The sequence below is a fragment of the Ischnura elegans genome, chromosome 7 (assembly GCF_921293095.1).
Source record: "Ischnura elegans chromosome 7, ioIscEleg1.1, whole genome shotgun sequence".
NCBI lineage: Eukaryota > Metazoa > Arthropoda > Insecta > Odonata > Coenagrionidae > Ischnura > Ischnura elegans.
The window spans coordinates 57,798,832-57,819,648 of NC_060252.1; the positions used below are offsets into that span (position 1 = coordinate 57,798,832).

The 20,817-nt window shown below is 38.0% G+C and overlaps 1 protein-coding gene across 2 annotated transcripts in view; it reads right to left on the bottom strand.

Annotated features, from left to right (window-relative positions):
• The window catches only part of LOC124162861 (transmembrane protein 131), a 61,711-nt gene that overhangs the window by 14,066 nt on the left and 26,828 nt on the right, over window positions 1-20,817 (bottom strand). For both annotated transcript variants that reach the window (XM_046539545.1, XM_046539546.1), the window contains exons 11-19: window positions 15,276-15,553; window positions 14,456-14,632; window positions 12,537-12,806; window positions 10,714-10,905; window positions 10,011-10,299; window positions 8,754-9,210; window positions 3,176-3,442; window positions 2,582-2,721; window positions 810-1,834 (exon numbers count right to left, since the gene is read on the bottom strand). In XM_046539545.1, the coding sequence (XP_046395501.1) occupies window positions 810-1,834; window positions 2,582-2,721; window positions 3,176-3,442; window positions 8,754-9,210; window positions 10,011-10,299; window positions 10,714-10,905; window positions 12,537-12,806; window positions 14,456-14,632; window positions 15,276-15,553 (3,095 nt within the window). The remainder of the gene's footprint in view (window positions 1-809; window positions 1,835-2,581; window positions 2,722-3,175; window positions 3,443-8,753; window positions 9,211-10,010; window positions 10,300-10,713; window positions 10,906-12,536; window positions 12,807-14,455; window positions 14,633-15,275; window positions 15,554-20,817) is intronic.

Consider the following 20,817-nt stretch of genomic DNA (forward strand, 5'->3'; position numbering starts at 1 on the left):
TGAAGAAATCTATGACTATCAAAAATTTCCTCCTAGTCATTTCTGATAGGCCTTATTTGAGTAAAATCTTGTGGTGGACAAGACTTAATATACACTTTATCAGTGAGTCACATGAAGGATTGTAGGTATCGAGGAGTAATAGAACATTTTTACTAGTTAACAAAAATTACGTGAGTGATGTACCTGATTTTACCTAATCCATCTTAATTTTTGCAACTTTTAGTGCGAGGAAAATGGCTTTTGTAGCTCTTGCTACTTACAACATTCACTTTTGGCAGCCAAACAAAAACCATTCGATACTCCAGTAAAATTAACATGATGCCCCAGGCAGAGGGTACAACACAAATTTTTCAAGTGAGGAAGTAACTTTTTAAAGAAATAAGTGCCAAAGTAATGGCACTTTTCCTTGAAAAAAGGTGACAATGTGGGAAATTGAATAATACTTTACCAAAGTTTCAAACATGCGTTAAGATTTTCATTGCTATGTAGCTGGAATAGGCTGTCATTGAAATGTTCACAGAGAACTTTGGAGGTTCTTCATTAGATACTTTGATGTACAAAATCAATTACCAAGCATTATGAAGCAGCCTTTCACTAGTTGAAATATATGATTACTGGTCCAAGGTTCGACCAGGCCTGGCCGAAAATGAGGGGCCCTCCAGTTAATAATTTAACCTTAAGATTTCTTTTGTATTTATGAAATTTCTATCATAAGCAAAGCTTCAATAATTGGTAATACATAGGTTAAATTAGGAATGGACTGTATAGAGATGTGAGGTAATTAGAGTACTGATCAAGGGGAAACATACCTTTTCCATCTCCTCATTATTTGAGCTCTCTGTCGTAGTGGAACACGTCTCTTCTTCAGAGCATGCACCCTCCAGGCCCAACTGTTTCCCACATCCTTTACTCGACAATCTTTTACTGGACTCTTTGGGAACCTCTAATAGGCACACATCTTCACTGGACCTCGCGTGGTTACTTTCAACCCTATCAACTCTAATACTATTAGCAATGTCCAGCCGCATGTTACCCAACGGGGCTGTGCTCTTGAAACCACCATTTCTCCTTCCTAATTTTTTCCTCCCTCTAGTAGACGAGGACAAAGTCGTTTCTACCCCATCCGCCCCACGAACTCCGACCCCGTCTTCTTCATGACGATCTCGATTCGCCATGCCCACCCAACCTAATATGGGGCGACTGGGTTCTTTCCTCCGTCCACTGTCTGAGTGATTCTGGTGCTGTGGTGGTGGGTGTGTCCATGCCTGATGGCTACTGCATGCCACATTCACTGGGGAGACGGGGGGAGGGCAGGTCGAAGTGGCCGGGGAAGAAACCGCAGCTGCCGCAGCAGCAGATGATGCCATGGCCACCAGGGTGCATTTGAGTATTCGATCGGATTCGAAAAATGCCGCAGCAATGGTTATCAGCAGGAGGATGACGCAGAAACTGAGGACTGCAAGGTAAAGCCTGGATTCCCAAGTTGGACGTGGCAATACGGAGGAGCATGGAGCCAGCATGTATGTCGGGAGGGATGCCAGCATTGTGTAATTGCTGATGGTGCTCCCGGCGGCCCCTCCACCCGAATGGATGCGTAGTACTCTTTGCACTTTAGACAGGGTGAAGTCTGGCGTAAATGCTATCTCCACTTTGTGTGTTCCATTTGCTGGCATCTCAAATGGCCCACAGCTGAGGATTCGAAATCCATATCCCTCGCATGGGAGCCCATCTATATCCAAAGCCGTAACAAACACTGGAAGGTCTCCAGTATTTCTTGCAGTGAAAGACCTTTTCACTGTGAGGTTGGGCATGGAATACTTCCAAGGTGTCTCTCCTGAGAAGGGAAATTAATTTTCCAGAGTTAAAAAAAATAATAATAATTCTTCAAAAATATAAGCATTTTGACCATTTTACAAAAGCATTGAACAACGTATACAAAAAAACGGGTGAGCTTTATCACTCATAAACTTTTAAAATATGATTCTCAAATGAGTGATGTATCACCAAGAGTTCATTACTTTTGAAAGTAATTTTATGGAATTTAACTAAATTTATGGAATCCCAAGTTCTGGCAAGGAAAATTTCAAAATTCATTAGTAATCCTCTCTCAACACAGAAAATTGACAAAAATTGACTTCCTGAAAAGATATGTTTCTCTCTTTCATGGTACCACAATATATGGGAGGAGAAAGGCACTTTCACAGCCGTCAAATACTTGTAGCGATTTACTACGCTAAATAACACACTTGTGTCTTTACAACTATGAAGCGTTTATTCTCACTTCAAAGTACAGACTCAACTGGCTGAATCATTGTTGGCCAAGCTCGCTTATTTATAAAGTAATGGCGAATGCGAGCGCCTCGCTGGAAGTTCTTGGAACATTTCAGATTTTCTCTATTGCGTATTGTGGCGGATATAATGCCACATACAGTACAGCCTTTTATACATATGAAGTAGAAAAAACAAAACTCTCATCTTTTTCCCTCAATTCATCACTTTTTAAAGCAAAAAGTCATTTAACAGGAAGTTGGATTTCCATGCTATAGGTTAAGTAATAAAAAATTAATAACTTTGAGCTTACTTTCACAGTCCTTGAGATGTTTATCTGTCAGCTCAAATAGCAGAGGTGAAGGATTTCCAGGTTTACGGTTTCCAAACCGAAACTGAGCATAGCCTCCTTGACCGGACACTCTTACCACTTCTAAAGCTGTAAGATTATTACTGAAACAAAGAATTTAAAAGAAAATGTGAGCAAAAGATTGCAAAGGAGAGGAGATAGTGCATAAGCATTTAAAGAAGAAGAAGAATAACAAAATAATTTTACCAACTTATCTGAGCCACATATAATTTAATACTTTAAAGTCTCTCTTCTTTGATTGCACATCTTATAAATAAAAACTATAGGTAACAGTTACTACTAATGAAAAAATATCCCACAGAAATTACAAAAAAAACAAGATATTGACAATGGACTTAACCTTAACTCTTTCTTTATTCTTTTCATTATTTTGAAAAAATATTTTTGTCAACCTCCTGGGCTAAATTATAACAATTACGTATAAAAATGTACAAAAATGCAGGCTTAATAAAAAATCGTAAAAACACCACCAAGCGCGAGTTTGAAAAAGATCAATATTTTCAACCATCATTCTCACACACAGATTTTTTTTCTTACCGGATGAATATTAACGTGGTGGACAAATTGGGACTCCTTGGTTTGAAGGCCAGTTTGACGGTGAGGGACTTTTTGGGTTGAAGAAGTACAAGAGGCAGGAGACCACCAGAAGCAGAGTTAGTAGACGAACTGCTAGGAGTACTAGTAGGTAGCCCAACCCCTGAACCTGGCCCAACCCACTGCCACTGAGATCCAGGAACAAGACCAGCAAACCAGAACTCATCTGGAGACGTGGTCTCTTCACCTTCACTAGGCAAGGGTTGTAAGCTACGCAAATGGAAATAAAAATATTACTCATTAAAATGACTAGATGATGTGGGTAAGGTAAGATTAAATCAATGTGCAATGACAAGTGTGTGCATGTTCCCTCAATGATTATCATGAATAGATAATATCATCAGTTGGCTAGACATCCTATGACTAGCCAACTGATGCACAATACTAGTGCCAAATTAGTAATTAAAAAAAAAAAGAATTACATGGTTGAAGAAGGATTTCTTTGAAAGACCATCCTTAGACCAAACAAAAGAATGGACATAATCCTGTTCAAGATGGCGCCTAGTGGAACGTACGCAAATGTACTCGGCACCGGTAAAATATTGGTTAATAGTATAAAATGCGCTATCTGCCACAAAAAAGTAGTAAACGGCGTTAATTGCAAGTCCTGCAAGTCATCGTTCCACAATAATTGTGCCAATGTTCCGAATATTAACGTCTCAAGTTTTGAAAATACGTGGTCGTGTTTAGCTTGCTCATTGCACACCGTTCAAGACGAAAATGTCTCCCTTCTACGTAACCTCGCCTCTAAGGAAGCCCTGATCTCGCAACTCCTGCATGATATGAGTGTTCTACGGGAAAAAAACAAAAATCTAGAGATTCAGCTACATATCTTGAATAAGAATCAACATGCGAGCAGGCCCATCGTCGCAGCCAAAAGTCCCGTGGAGATGGACGACGAGTGGATTCAACAGGGCAACTGGCGTGTGAACTCAACGAGGAAAACAGCTCCTTCTCCACCCTTGTTGCCGCTGCGTAACAAATTTGAATTGTTAAATCAACTCCCTGAAAACAGTGATGTGCAACATTGTGAAGACCATCCTGTTCCTGTACCCCCCAAAAATGTAAACAAGTGTCTTCATCGCGTAAAACGGAAGCTGAAATCTATTCTGCTGTATTCGGACAGCCATGGCCGTGGTATTTCGGCTAAAATTGCAGCAACCGAGGTTAGTAAAGTGTACAATACTTGTGGTGTAGTGATGCCGAACGCCGGGATCAAAGAGATCACGAACTCCTGTGAAAAGATCTCACATAACCTCACCAAAAATGACCACATAATCATCATGGCCGGCACGAACGATGTGTACCTCAATAAGGGTAAAGTTGTTGTTCACACCATGAGTAATCTGATGTCAAAGCTTTCAAATACCAACGTAATAATTGCCAACATTCCTCATCGCCATGACCTTCCTGCTACCTCATGTATCAATGTTGAGACTAAAAAGGTAAATGAGGATCTGCTAAAACTTAGTACCAACTTCGATCATGTAACAATGATTGATACAAATAGCCTAGACCGTTCATTCTACACTCGTCATGGTCTTCATTTGAACAGTAAAGGGAAAAATCATCTGTGCTCAGAAATAATTAAGTGTGTTATAAGTGCTGCTGTCCTGAATGTAGCTGCAGTACCAAACCAAACGGGTAAACCTAACAGCAGCCAAAAACCGGTCACAAGATCTCAGATGGGTGTAGTGAAACCGAAGACTTTGTGACTAGGGAATCCTAACTCGGTGATCACAAGAAGTGCTCCTCTTGAACCAACATCTGGTAAGGAACTCATTAATCTTGCTGTCCTGAATGTACAATGTCTCCGAAATAAAATAATTAAATTAGAACTATTTCTCAAGTCAGTAAATTGTGATATTCTGTGTATCAGTGAGCATTGGCTTCATGTTGATGAAGGTAGCCTTTATCAGGTGGACGGTTTCAATCTTGCCTCTATTTTCTGTCGCTCTCATCATATACATGGTGGAGTGTGCATATTTTTATCAAAGAACCTTCAATTTAAAGTAATCGATACTACTAGGTACTGCATTGAACTGCACTTCGAAATCACAGCTGTTATTCTGTGTGTATACAATCTCATTGTTCTCTCCCTATATCGGTCACCTAATGGCGACCCTGAAAAGTTTCTTGAACAGCTTGAAAAGGTACTATGTCATTTAATGCAGTTTAATGCTAACATTGTAATTGGTGCTGATTTAAACATTGATATGAGATATTCCTCTAAGAGTAGCAGGCAACTGTCTAATCTCCTGAGATCTTTCAACCTCTATTGTGTAAACAGTGAACCCACGAGGAACAATTCATGTATTGATAATGTGATAACCACTCTTAATGTTCATGCATATAACCTTACTGTCATCGATCCTCTTGTTGCAGACCATATGGCCATACTCTTTCAGTTGATTGCAATTAACAATAGTCCACCTAGGGAATACAGCACTAGGTACATAAGTCCAATCACCATTCACGGCCTTGAAGTCTTTAAAGGCCTGCTTGGTGGTGTGGATTGGACTAGCTTACTCTCACACAACGACAGTCATTCAAATTTCTCTTTGTTCTTTGAAACCTTAATCTCCCTTTTTAATGAATCCTTTCCCAGAAAAGCTGTCCCAGTCCGAAAATTCTTTAAATCACGTGGCCACTCAAACAATCCCGAGGTCCAAATACGCAGGGAAAGTGTACTACATGCCTATCATGAGTACAAGCGACTACCCACTGAGGATTTGAAACAAGTGTATAAAAGATTGAATAAGGAGTATCATTTCGCAGCAATAAAAGCGAAACAAAATGCGAACATGGATTTCATTAATAGTGCCTCTAATAAATTCAAAGCTGCCTGGAATGTGATCAATAGGGAAAAAGGCACTTCTATAAACAGATCTCCTATTACAATTGATCCCGATACCTTCAACAATCACTTTGTCAATTCCGTGGACACCACATTATCAAAAATCACAAATAACAGGTGTGATGCCTTAGCACTACTCAATAAACACCTGATATCCCCTCCTAAATTTCAGTGGCAATGGATTAGTACGAGGGATATTTTCAATGTAGTAAAAAAATTTAAAAACTCCACCAGTCGTGACATCAATGGGCTTTCCAATGATCTGATTAAGTCCATAATACATATTATAGCTCATCCTCTATCTATTATTATTAATGCCTGTTTTTCCACTGGATACTTCCCAGACTCCTTAAAATATTCTAAGGTCATACCTGTCTTCAAAAAAGGAGACACTACTCTTCCCAACAGCTATAGGCCCATCACCATTATATCAGTGATCGCTAAAATAATAGAAACTATTGCCTATACACAAATTCTAGTACACTTTGAGAAACACAATCTCTTCACCCCTTCCCAGTTTGGATTTCGCCCGGGGAAATCCACTGAATTGGCAGTTGAGTCAGTGGTAAAAAATTTATCAAGGGCATTTGAAGACAAGCAATGTGTCTCACTCACACTTTGTGATTTAACCTCTGCCTTTGACTGCGTCAATCATGCTACCCTCCTGCAAAAACTCCAATACTACGGCTTTCATAACAGTGAGCTGAAATTCATGACCTCTTACCTCACTGATCGAAAGCAGATGGTACAAGTAAATTGTAACCAATCTGATTTTCTTCCAGTGAAACGTGGGAGTTCCTCAGGGGTCCGTCCTTGGTCCTCTCTTGTTCCTTATTCTAATCAATGACCTACCTTACAATCTTTCTATGGACTGCATGATATATGCAGATGACACCACTCTGGTGCAGAAATGCAATACTCCTAGCCAAGTCAGACTTCTTACAAAAAAGGCAATAGAAGAATCTCAACTCTGGTTTACAGCCAATAATCTCTTTCTGAACAATGGTAAGACACAACATCTTACATGCTGTCTTAAAAGTACTGAGCTAAACAATGATCCTGTCAGGCTTCTAGGCTTCAATATTGACGCTAAATTGACATGGAATTCACATGTTTTCCTAGTCAGCAAAAAACTCTCTAGGGTTTTGTACTTATTGAGGAAACTTAAAACCTGTATCAATGAAAAGTACATGAGATTAGCCTATTTTGCTTTTTTTCATAGTATTCTTGCCTATGGTGTTCGACTCTGGGGACATGCAAATGAAACCAAAGAAATTCTAAAACTGCAAAAAAAAGCAGTGAGGATTCTGAGTGGTGCTGGGCCCCGTGACCACTGCAGGCCAATTTTTAAAAACTTTCATATCCTCACCATCTACAGCCTCTTTGTGTTTCGCAGCATTATGCACATTAAAGATAACTTAGATACCTACCCCATTCGATCCACCATCCACTCTCATGACACTAGGGCTAAAAATAGCCTAAATACTAATTACTGTAGGCTGTTTAAGACCAACAACCAGTCTGACAATTTGGGAGTAAAATTATTTAATAAATTACCCAGCAAAGCCAGATCAGTGAGCATCACTAGACTGAAAAATGTGCTGGAAAAGTGGCTGTGCAATTATCCACTGTACTCAATTCATGAGTATTTTGAGCTGGACTTTTCTTCTCTTTTATTTTAAATGTAATCTTTGTAATGTATGTGTTTCTAATGTTTTAATCCAATGTACATGTTTTGTATGTTTCGTTGTATCGAATGTTTTCATAAATGTGTTGTATACAGCATCCGCGAGGGCCAATCCTCGCCGTGGATGAATAAAGATAAAGATAAATGGTTAAGAAAACTTTGTTATTTCACGTAAAATAACAAAGACAAAAATAACTTATTCCATGATAAATAGCAGTTTTACTTCAATCAGACAGCCAAAACTGTTCAGTGCATGGTAGCTGCCTTTACAGGATAGATACTCCTTAACGGAATCTCAGTTTCTCTGGTTTCTAAGCAATGCAGACTCTAAGGAGGAATTGCATGATTGCTGTACCATGCCGTGCCGTCTCTGAGGCAACTTGTGCACAATGCAGCTTAATATCAGGTTCTTAAACAGAAGTAATTAACTGGCCCACTCAAAGGCTTCATCAAAGAAAAAAATTGCTATAAAAGATTTCAACCGCAAATCATCAGCAAAAATGCATGGTATAGTGAATTAGCTAATCTGCTGCTCTCACACCATAGAAACAATAGATGAATATCAAGTAAGAACCATTACATGAATTGAGAAGCTTAATCTACCACCTTTGGATATAAAAAAATGCTCAATATAGTAATTTTGATTTCAGCCACTGTAAGAACATTTTATATGTTCTTCCACTGTAGCAGTATTCAATATATAGTAAATCCCAATCCGTGTGGCAAGAATAATTGGCTTAAACACCGATTAATTATCTAAAAACCTAAAAATAACTTTTTCAAGCGTTAAATGATTTTCTATTCAGTGTAAATGTTTAACTTTCTCCTTTGTTACTTCAATCAGACAGCCAAAACTGTTCAGTGCATGGTAGCTGCCTTTACAGGATAGATACTCCTTAACGGAAACTCTTTCGCACGTTTCTCCTTTGAACTGAACACAAACCCATATATACTTTCTATACTAATGTCACACTTACCTCCTAGGTAAAAGGTCAAGGACACGCTTCGCCTGGGGATATGCATATTGTAATGCCAGTTGAACCAATATGGGTGCATCTGATGGATTTTCCAGGGTAACCTCGAGGAATGAGGTATTAGCCACATGAGTAAGGGGAAACCGGATATCCTGATGAACGTTCGCTGGGGGGCACAGCTTCCGAGACCCGGTGCACTTCGAACCCTTCCACCAGAGAAGCCTTGGCCACACGAGTTTGGCTGCAGCCTTGAAAGCAACTCTTCTCGCTTCACTTGTGTCAAGTCTAAGAGACACGTTCTGCCATCCGGCAAGAGCAATGAAGCGAGAGTGCAAGATGTCCACAAGAGCAGAATCAGACTCGGCCACATGGGATGGGAGGGCTACTGGAGGAGTCACGTTCGATGGAGATGAAGCTTGCACAGGAATGGTAGAACCTTGTGCCCACTGAACGCTACCACCTGTAGCAAGAACATTAAAAACAAAAACAAAAAAATCTTAAGTAGATAAAATCATTAGAGATATTTAAATGAAAATGAAAATTTCTATTTCAATGTATTTAAAAGAACACATAACCCACGCTCAACTGGTCGTTCTTTGGTAACAAACTTACTTACAAACTTCATTCTTTGAAAATTTCAAGATGATAGTATGAGCCTTAAACAAGTCACCAAAAAGTAAAGAGTAAAAACTGTCCATTGGGAGTTAAGCATTATCTCAGAGAACAGCCTATAAGTCCAGTTATTTACATATGAAGACAACATATTTGAAATTAAAGATACAATCTTCATAAATTTAAAAATTTTTCTCCCAGGAAAACCTTAAATCAAATTTCTGCTTGAAATGGCCCAGGCAGAAGAAAAAAGTTTCCTTCTGAATTCTGTGATTTGAAAGGACAAGGAATGCATGCATGATAATTGATAATTAATCATAGCTTCACTCCTAGTTTAAAACTACCTCCTAGAACTACCTTAGCTATGTTATTCTACATTATTAATTGAAACTTAACACATAGCACAAAAATAATCCAAATAACTGCTAACTTAGGCATTAAACATACAATTAAAAAAGAAATACAATGCCTTTTTTTATATTTCTGAAGAAAAAACATCATATGAAGTTCATTAGTGAAACCCCTAACTACTCCTAATTTTTAGTGCCATGAACTTTAAAATGGCAAAAGTCTAGAATAAATTTCTTTCCTGCAAAGGTAAAAATACAAATGAAAAGAAATGTGGTTGGTGACTACATATATGCTTACCTTTATGGGCAGCTGAGATGCCGAGGTAGCACTGGTCTCCACATGCAGCCTTTGGGTTGAAAGTTAAGTGACCAAGAAGACTAGTTCCATGGGGACAGATAGTGGGAAGAGGTGGGCCGGATGAAAGTGACAATGGCTTTGAATCCCCCACTCCGCACTTGTGACCATCATCCACACTAGCAGGATAGAAGGTCACACGGGCATCTGGAGGATATGTTGTTACACTCTTCGCTACCATTGGCACTTCAAATGAAGAGACTACTTCAAGAGGTTGTTCACACAGCTTTCCCTGGAAAAAATTCACAAAAATAATTACTTTTTTTTCGAAGAACCACTTAAATTAAGCATATAAACCACTCTATTCTTTCAAGGAGTACCATGGGATCATGGCACTTAGGCTTTTTTTATTTGCTCCTTAGATATGCTCAAAATTTTCCTCTAAAATAGTTAGTGTATTTAGACTTTTCACCCTTCTTCCGAAGTATCCAATTGAGCTTAGATATTTACCAGGAACTTTTGTTAAGAACCAATTTTGGTATTCCCTTCAAAAAGCAGATAAATGCATTTAGGCTGGCAATCTCCAGTTCATGACACTCAATGACATATTTTCTTCAACATCAAATAATAGAATGAAGCAACCGACAGGGAAATGTAAGTCAGATGATTTAAGATAGTAAAAATTAAAAAGGAATTGTCCACTCACAGGAAAACATTCGTCAAAGACGAGAGTCTCTCGTAAAACATCCAAGCTCCCTTTTGCAGAGCGCATCTTGACATCAAGAGCGAGTCTCTCAAACTGCGTTTCAACAAATGCAACTCCCTTTAGCCATCCTTCACGAGAGGGTGCTGTGGCCGCTATTTTGAACACAGCATAATGGTGTGGCTTCAAAATCAACTGCAATTCAGATAAAAAAGAAGGGTAGAGTTAAGACATAACAAGAATTAATAAATGGATGCCTCCACAGCAATTAAAATATGGCACATTCCACACCACCTCACACTGGAGCCGATCCTTGACCGCTAAAATTTCAATGAAAATCAGTAAAAATGCTTCCCTTTTCTGGCCTGACTGTTAGGTAGTGAACCAGCAGTAAATTGATAATTTTTCCAGGTCTAACAATATTTTTAAGGTTAATGGGAAAAATGTCTTTAGAGACTTCCTATGCACGAGATTTGCTTGACAACAGCAGTACACATTTTTTAAGGGTCAAACTGAGAGCTTACGACATAGGTTTTCGTAGCGAGAGGCATCATTGCTCCCGAAAGCCATTAGCAACAGTGAAACTGACAACTTCAGGCCAGAATTTTAACCATTTTCATCTATAGCCTATTCACTATGAGAACAGTATTTTTAAAGGACAGTAAAACTCTTCAGTTTAGAATATTCCAAGTCCTTAATGCTCACTGCATCCATCTGTGCACTAGTCATTTCCTGCAGCCATTAATACCAACTTAGAAACAAACTTCTCCTGAGTCACATAGCTAGATGAAGGTTTTGGGGCACTCCTAAGCACCTGAGGTCACCCATAAGCAGTTAAATATCAAAATCCTTCATTCTGGCAAGCGCAGGTAACCAACCAGAGCACTATGGCACAGAGACATCTAAAACAGCTAAACAGCAACCACTTTTCTGACTCCGTGACCTCACAGCCATGGGTGCGTGGTTTCCGGAAACCATGTATTACTTGGAGCAGTAGGAATAGGAGTACAACCACTTTATTACCTCGAAAAAGATCGCGGTCGGGGAGAGAAGGCTCTTAACGATTCCGGAAAACAATCTAAAATTATAGAAAATGTGCGTAAGAAATAATAGACTGCTTGATTTAGGTAAATTATGAAAATGACAGGAAATCACACTAGTTTGGATTATCTGTGCTTTGTGATTATTCATGCCGCCTCTCCCCACCATTAGGCTGGATAATCGGGAGTGTACTGTAATAGTTATTCACCTGTTATTTCAATTTTTGCAAAGCACTCAAAGTAGTATGTCTCATTAAGGCAGGCAAATATTAGCACTAGTTTTCATCAAAACCTGAAAGGTCAAGAGACAACCCAGTTTACAGGAATGTGGAATGACCCATATACAAGTAGTTAACCCATTCGCACCCATCCCCTGGGATTTAAATCGACCCCAAACACTGCTGCCCTTTAAAGAATTTGAACACATCTGTAGTGTTGGTTTAAATAAGACATTTAATAGATTATTTGTTGACTGGTTTCGACAAAATTTTGATATGATGTTAAGATTTAGCTGCTCTTACATTTGGTTGAAGTATAAATATTACTAAGGCAATTTACAACGGGAAAAATTTTTCTAAATGGCCATCGGATGGCAGCTACTATCAAGTACACTATCTGGCCAAAATCTTACAAAAAAAAACTCATAAGAAAGCAACAGGATCAACTGATAGATATCACTATGCGTTCTGCGTACTGGTACGCTTGTGGCGTTTGTGGTCAGCTTCAGGCCGCGTACCAGTAAGCTTGTGGATGCAATTGGGTTAAGCTCTCCAATTCAATACTCACACTTTTGGTCATGTTAAGAAATGAATGCCTGGCCAATAATGAAGAAACATTGCCAGAATCTACTCCAGCAAGTTCCACACTGGCTGGCACTACCTCTCCACTCTCAGTGGAAGATAGATTGGTCCCCCAACTTTTAAGTCTTATTTCCACTGGATTTTCATTCACAACGGCAAAGTAAGAGTCCTTCTTCCTACCGCTGCCAACTAAACCAAAGTTGATTTCATCTCCTAATTCTTCTATGCTACCTCCCACCTCAGTTGGCAGAATAACCTATAAATACAAATAATACGATTAGAACATGTAAGATATTAAAAATTGAGCTAAAATGTTTAAAAATTAATGCTCAAATACTCCCAATCCAAATTCATAAGTAACAGAAGTCCTTTAGCACCTTTGGAGTGATTTTCTCCACAACAGTTCACCCATGTGGTGGCACAGTGATTTCAACCTCTGATAATAGGTTTTTACATTGACCAAAACGTTATAACTTATTAATTATGATAAAATATTTTCTAAAAATTATAGCCAGAATGTAGCTTTTCATGAAAATAGTTACCACAATAAATGTGCATAATAGGGTGGATTGTAATATACCACTTATTTGTCACAATTTTTTTAGTAGAGACAGTTATTAAATATTATTGATTATTTTTTAATACATTATTTCTTTCTTTCAAAAAATAAATATAAATTAACAGCATACCTGGACAGGCAAGTTATTTCATGAAATTTGGTCATAAGAAGTTACTGAAAGTCATAGTGACATTTAGAAAGTCAATTGAAAAGTACAAATACTATCTAATAAGCTATATAATTATAAAAACTGAAACATACAAGTCCAAAAAAAAAACAGTGTAATCAATAACTCACAAATTGCTACTGTTGCTAATGAAAATCACATGATTTATGGATGCAACTGGATTTTATACGAAGCATTTTGATTCTAATACCTTGGCTTGAATGAACCAAACATCTCTTACCTTCAAGGAATTCTTAAAAGGTAAATGTATCTAATGGCAATACTAAAAAAAAATAAGCAAGGGAAAATTCAGCGCAAGTTATAGCTAATGCAGTTGCATGATACCAAAAAATGCAATAAAAAATTTACTGATTTAAGACAAAAAAAGGAATTATGAAGATTGGATGATAATAATAGGGCAAAACTGTGCAAAACTAATTACACTGTGGAAAATTTAATTTGTCTATCACAGTGCTGCTTAGAAACGATAAGATTATGACCACTGCTGAAAGCATGCCAATGCATATTAAAACATTCAGATTGGTAGTAAGGGCAAAGACTGGAGCTACAGTATCCTAAGTGCCAATTATTTTAATTGTCACTAAGATATTTTAATTATATTTTCTTAAAAATCGGACACAATAAAAATATTTCTTATCAACCTTCATATGAAACTGCAATTCTAATGTGAGCAGATGAAAACTGCATGTCACCTACTTCTGTCAAATTTTTATAGTTAACATTAGCATGCATATGGACCAAAAAGCCAGAGAAATTTATACAACTGATGCAATTCTCAGAATATCTTCGGTTTCATCAGGATTATACCAGTCTGCTTATGAGAAATACTACATAAATTATAAGCTTCAAATGTAAGGTTTAGATAATGTGTGAAAGTAAATTTCAATGTATAAATTTTGCTCTCAATTGCATGCAGAAAAAGTTGTAAATTTCTTTTTTAATTTCAAAGCTTAAAAAATATGTGTATCTTGCATGGGTACACCTCTCACATTTTTATAAAGTAATCTGAATCTTGGGAACCACACACTGAGTCTACATTACGGCTGCCAGCCTGGCTACTAGAACGCTAGCAAAGGTAACAATAAGCAAATACATGAATGACATTAAATTACTAAATACAAAGGGCACAATGCGAACTGGCATTGTGGTAAAAACTTACCTTCTTTAAGCGTCCATTATAGCACAACAATGGAATGCATAATTTAGAAACATTTGTGTGTAAATAAAGTGAAGATTCCAATGTAAAATTTGCAGTCACCAAATCTTCATTTATGCCCAGTTGAAATAAAATTGCTGTTTCCCCAGGATCCAAAATAAGAGGGATAAAATTTTTGACCTGCAAATGAAATATTTACCACTTTTAGATGCTGATAAAACAAAATATCTCATGCTCTTTGCTCTAATATTGAACTTTGAAAATAACAGAAGCTGGTGTTTCATTTACAATTTAGGAGAACACTATATTAAATGGAACATAAGTAAATAGGACAAAATAATTACAAAACTGGAACTATATCAACAAAAAATGACATATGTCTGTAAAATAGAAAAATAGCAAATTCACCGATAATAATTGGCAATACAAATAGGGTAGAGCAGACACTATCACCAGCTCAAAGCTTCATTACAACAAACCATAAGTTCATAAGCCAAAATAAAATTAACCACACTTGATAAATACCCAGCTAGAAAGATCTGGTACTTTTCCAGTGAATTAACTAGATAAATTCATCTTGGGTTTGACAGGCGGGAGAAAGAAACAAAGTTACTGAGTTTGAGCAGAACATCACATTTTTCTGACCTCGGGGAATGATCCAGATTCTGGAGGTGATAGACTGAGAAATGTTGGCCATGGTCTTACATGGCTGAAACCCCGGAGAACTTTATACAGTTAACCACAATTATTTCAGCTGATTTCAGGGCCACTGAATGAACAAAACATTGCATAGGAACAAGGAAAAGGATATTTAAGTATGTACCACAAAATATTTATGATGATCTTCAGTAAGGCTGACATTATGTACGGCTACAGGTATGGCGAATTTGTTGGTCATGGTGAAATTTCTGGGCTGTGGTAATTTAGAGCTCCCTGGAGGCTGGTCAGTGCAGAAATGAGCAGCAGAGGCATTGAGTGAAAGTCCACCAGGAAGAACCCGTACAGTGTATGGTACCACTACTTTCTGGGCCCCACCACCAGCTTGCTTCCCTTTAGCCACTATCTTGCCAGAAAAGTGCTTAGCCTCAAAAGCAGCGTGAGCTATGGGAAAGAAAAAGAAATTTTTTTAGAAACAACTGGCATCATGTAAGTGATATTCATTTACTGCTGGTTGTAAGCAGTTCATTCACTATAACATCATCGACTAATCTCAACTATTTTGTAGTCATTAATGGAACCGTATTGACTGGGAAAATATCTTTACTGAGTAACTAACATATGATAGACAAAGAAAGAAAAGCAAATGTGAACTGAGTGTTGCATACCACAGGTGGGGCAAGTTTCGACTCCTTTCAAAAAATTTATACAATTTTCACACCGACGAATCTGTCAATATGAGCAAAAATCAAAATTACACATCCCTGGGCAACATTAAAATGTTCCAAAAATATAGCAGAGGTCGTAACTATCTACAGTAGACTCTCGTTATTACGAAGTTCACGGGGCCGAAAAATCGGAGGTTCGTAATAACGAAGTTCGTAAGAACGTTTCTTTTAAGAATCGTCAAAAGAAATAGTGTAATATAAACGCTATTAAATTACGCAGAAATATATATAAACAAGAAAATTCGTTTCAGTTTTTCAACAGAAGACTACGCCATGACGCAATCGAAGGTTGATATCTTCCCGAACACATGAACTCCGATGTTCAAACTAGATGCGTCCCAAGACCTTGTTCCAAGGTTGATAAAATTACAGTCCGGCCACCGAGAGTTGTCCAGAAACAGACAATGGGCTGGGTAGGGGGTATGGGAGCCAGGTAAGAAAGGGAAACGCTTGCAAAGTGTTCCATGAAGAAAATAACCGGAAGGGACGACGAGCGTGAAGGATCTAGAGGGATAATTACTTGTTCTTGTGATTCGAAGAATGGGCTTATTTTGGTTGGACAGGCTTATTTCGGTGCTCGAATATGCATTTGACAACGTTGTATGACTAGACGAGGGTGTGAGGTGCGTTTGGGGGACAGCGATTGGCTTTAAATCGTGCTGACGCAGGATTATCCACCCCTCCTATTGTGCCGTAATCGGACACCCCTCGCCAGCCGGACTGCATGTAAGTTATCGAGGAGTACGGTTATCCTGCGGGATGCAACACTGCATTACACGTATGCGCTAACTCACGATTGTGGCGACCTGATCCATCGGGGCCTGCGATGCATCCGAAGCCGAAAAAATGTCTCCCCGCCGTAACGAAGAACGGGCGAAACGCTGAACAGTTCCTAAATTCACACCAGATTCAATGATACCTTATTCAGATGGTGATTACAGTGAGAGTTTCACAGCGCCAAACCGCGTAGTATCGGCCAAATCGAAAGGCGCCAAATTTGAAATTTGAAAGTTTTGAATGCTCGTATCTCTGAAAATTCGTACATCGAATGTGCATAGGAAGAGGATTGACTGTACATCCAATTTACTAACGGTTATGAGTGGGTCACCACGACTTCACAGGAATGAAGGCTGTTATATGATGTAGCGCGTAAACTGAATAAAGAACCATAATTGACGCTCTTAAGCATAGTACACGAGAATAACTTAAACGTGGCGCGATTATTAAAACTTAAGTGTAGTGAATATCCACCTAAATGCCGTGACTTGTGCGTGTAACTTCGTAATAAAGTTCATATTGTAAACTCCGGGACCGGGACTTAGGTTCGTAATTTCGTAAAAACGAAAATTTCGTAATAACGTTTCTTTTACTATAGCTTGGATAGGCCTTTTCGACGGGACCAACGATTTGCTTCGTAATAACGAGAACTTCGTAACAACGTTGTTCGTATTAACGAGAGTCTACTGTATTTGGTGAAAAAAAGCACTAGAGGTACTACATACAGTAGGTTCTCTTTTTACTGAGTATGGCACATAACAGGAATCGCATTATAACAAGTGATTGGCAGTGTACTTTAACAGTCAAAACTCCTATGATTAACATGACTGCAACCAGAAGCAGACCCACCTCAATGATAAGAAATATGATACATCATGATGACATAATAAAGTGACACAAAAGTCAGACGGAAAAACAATGTAAGCTCCAGCCTGTATGATCATCCTATTCACAGACTGTGTCCAAAATCAACTTTCAGCAGTGGCAGCAATAATGATTTTACGTAGCACCATTTAATTCACCAATTTAATGAAAAATTGGAATAAATCTGGAAAAATCAATTAACATACAAAAATTCCACGAAGGAAAAATTCTTTTAATCGCCAAAATTAAAGCTCAGGTTTCCCAAATTCATGCCAGTTTTTTTTCCAATTGTACTGCCAAGGCATCTTCTCCCTTGGTGGAGTTTTGCTGGCTTTGACCTTTGGCATTGGTCTGATAAAAAGTGAAAAATCTCCGACTATTTTACTGCAGTTTTTGAGGTAATGAGATTTTTCACAAGTCTACTACTTGCATATTATATCTATTCACAGCTAGAATCATGAAATCATACAAATTAATGATTTAAAATACAGTAGAACTTGTTTAGTACGTTTCTGAAGGGACCACAAAAAATGAATGTGCTAACCAGGCAATAGATAATAACAATCAGGGTAATTGCACTTCGTGGAAAAGTCGTCATCATTCCTATTACTTTCGGAAGTTCTCGCACAATCGCCTTCCTGAACTCTTTCCACATTGAAAATCAAGAAAATGAGCACTGCATTGCAATGTTTCATAGACTTTCCTGAGAAAATTACTTAAAAAAGGCATCATTCTCCCGTGATTTTTCATTTTTATGTTTAAAGAGGGCAAATTAACCCTTCTGCGCCGAATGCTGCACCTGTGCGGCGAGGATTTTCTTCCATATACAACGAATGCCACACCTGTGCGGCGTGAATTTTCCTTCCCTAACCAACGAATGCCGCGCCTATGCGGCACAGGTCGAGAAAAGTGACCGTGGCAGACACAATAGACCCACGGTTGTGGTCACCCTTCGAGATCCGCCTTAGCGCGAGCCCAGTCCCTTCTTCAGCCGCTCAGGTCGACCTTTTCCTATCCTCTCCACGCGGTCAACGACTGTTATTTGCAGTGTGTTTTCCAAAAAAATATTTGTTGCTTCCTTTTTTTGCTGACCACATGGAAATTTCAAACAAAATTCTAACGTTAATATCAACGGAGTTATAGATCAACTAGTAAATATACTAAATCCGTCTATATCAACGTTAGAACTTCGTTTAAAATTTCTGCACGCTCAGAAAAAAACACACAATTCATTTTGAATGTAAAAAAAATCGATTCGAGCAACAAATATTTGCATATATTTTGCATTAATATTTTAGCCAGTTGACCGCGGACTCGTGCTAGGAAGGGGCTTTTAATCCTTCTAGGGTCTGGGACAGACGCCAAGGAAAGGGATCGGCGCCCCGCTGAGTTGGGTCCAAAAATGGTTAGGGAGGGAACCACAGCCTTCAGTCGACGCGAAAAAGCTTCGTACAGGGGAGTGAAGAAAGCTTTCAAGGGACTCGTATTGAGGAAGAATTTCCCTCGGAAACGAAGGTCCAGCGCGAAAGGGTTAAGATAAGTAATTTCTTCTTTCTCACAGCTTATTCGGAAAATATGACAGTAACTTTACATATTTCAGTTGGTTGTTTAAAACATCATTAAAAATTGGCAAAACTTTATTCCCATAAGAACCGCCTTCCGCACTCGTTCTTGGAATGAAAAACCATATCGATTGTAGTATTGATTGATATATCGAATTAATATGACAATTATTAACCCACTTAAAGATTATTCTGAACAAATTTTTATATTTTACAGTTTAAATTCACTTTTAAAAAATTGTCCAATGTAGTATACTTTCTATTTCTTGTGCATTTTTGCATTAAGCTTCGCTTGGAGGTCAAAAGCATCGTCTGCTCCCATGGCACTTGTCAAGTAATGAAGCACGTACACCTAGCATTGAGAAATCCATTTGGATGCATCATGGTCATAGAAAGAGAGGTGTGGGATGAAAGTTAGAAGGTCACTGGCCGATAAAAGTAAAATAACTTATGAAATCGATGGTTTGACCTTCAGAAGATACAAGGAAACGACTTGCGGGTTGCGTCATGAAAAGTAATTGAGCATTCTTTTGATTTGACCCAGGAAAGCGCCACTATTCAATACGTACAAACCAAATAGTTTTACCTGTACTTTGTTAGGATGGTACTGGGACCGAGAAAACTTGCCGTGTTAAGGAGGAAAATGTACTTAAGAGGAACGTACTAAACGAGTTCCACTGTAATTAGAAAATGAAGATAGTAAGTGAAGACGCAAAGGAATAGAACCTTTATTGTCATTGTCTTTAAGTTTAATGTTGCAATTTTTAAAAGGCTAAACAAAAATTTGGCTTAGGCATTCAAATCATGTTCCACTGGGATTAAGACTCAATGTTGACCAAAGAGACAAAATAGGCCAAATTTTGACTAACGGTTATCGAAAATCAAAAGTGAAAGATGATAATGAGAATAAAATGCTATAATTGCAGTTCATAGTTTACTTGTAGATATGGAATTCCATAAATCACTTATCTTCTAAAATTAGAAATTCACCTGGTTACTAACACACTATCCTCGTTCATGAAATCATTTCACAGAATGTTGTCTTCATGGTTGACTTCAATTATAAAAGAATGATTCCACGGAGTTAAAATTTTAAAAATTCCATACTTATACCCGAAATGCAATAGTAATTCATAAAAATTACTAGGCTCTGGATAATATTTCCCAAATTTTAAGGTTTTCAAAGGTCCATGAACAAACAGTCAATGCCAATATTCATCATTACTGATTCATTTTCTTCTTAAAAACATGGTCACTCTGTTCGAAGAAATAAAGGACAATGCTGTTATATCTTTCTCCAGGTGTCAGGTCTAGGCAACAAAAATTCTAACAAAAGGTAAAAATTGAAAAACCAAAAATAAATTACAAAATAATTAGGCCTGTTCAAGCAACTGAAAATTTGAGTCAAGTCATAGTAAAAAATTACACTCAACTTGTACACTTTCAAAACTTTAGTTGAACAAAAGATGGTAGCTGAAAAAATAACTTTCAATTAAGTATATATGTATATACAGGGATTTAAAATTGCATACAGCAGAACCTTGATAAGAAGTGTCTCTAGGGGATTAGCGAAAGTCTTGTTATTGAGGTGCTCTTTTAGCTAAGGGTCATGTAATCAAGGTTATTTTGGCTATCAGTCGTGTTATTGAGGTTAATGGAATCAATAAATCCCTTTATAACATATTACAGTGTATAGAGCCGCGTTGTCACGGCTGACTTCAGAAAACAACCTGTTATAGATGTTCTGAGTTATGCTGTCAGTTAGAAAAAAATCTGT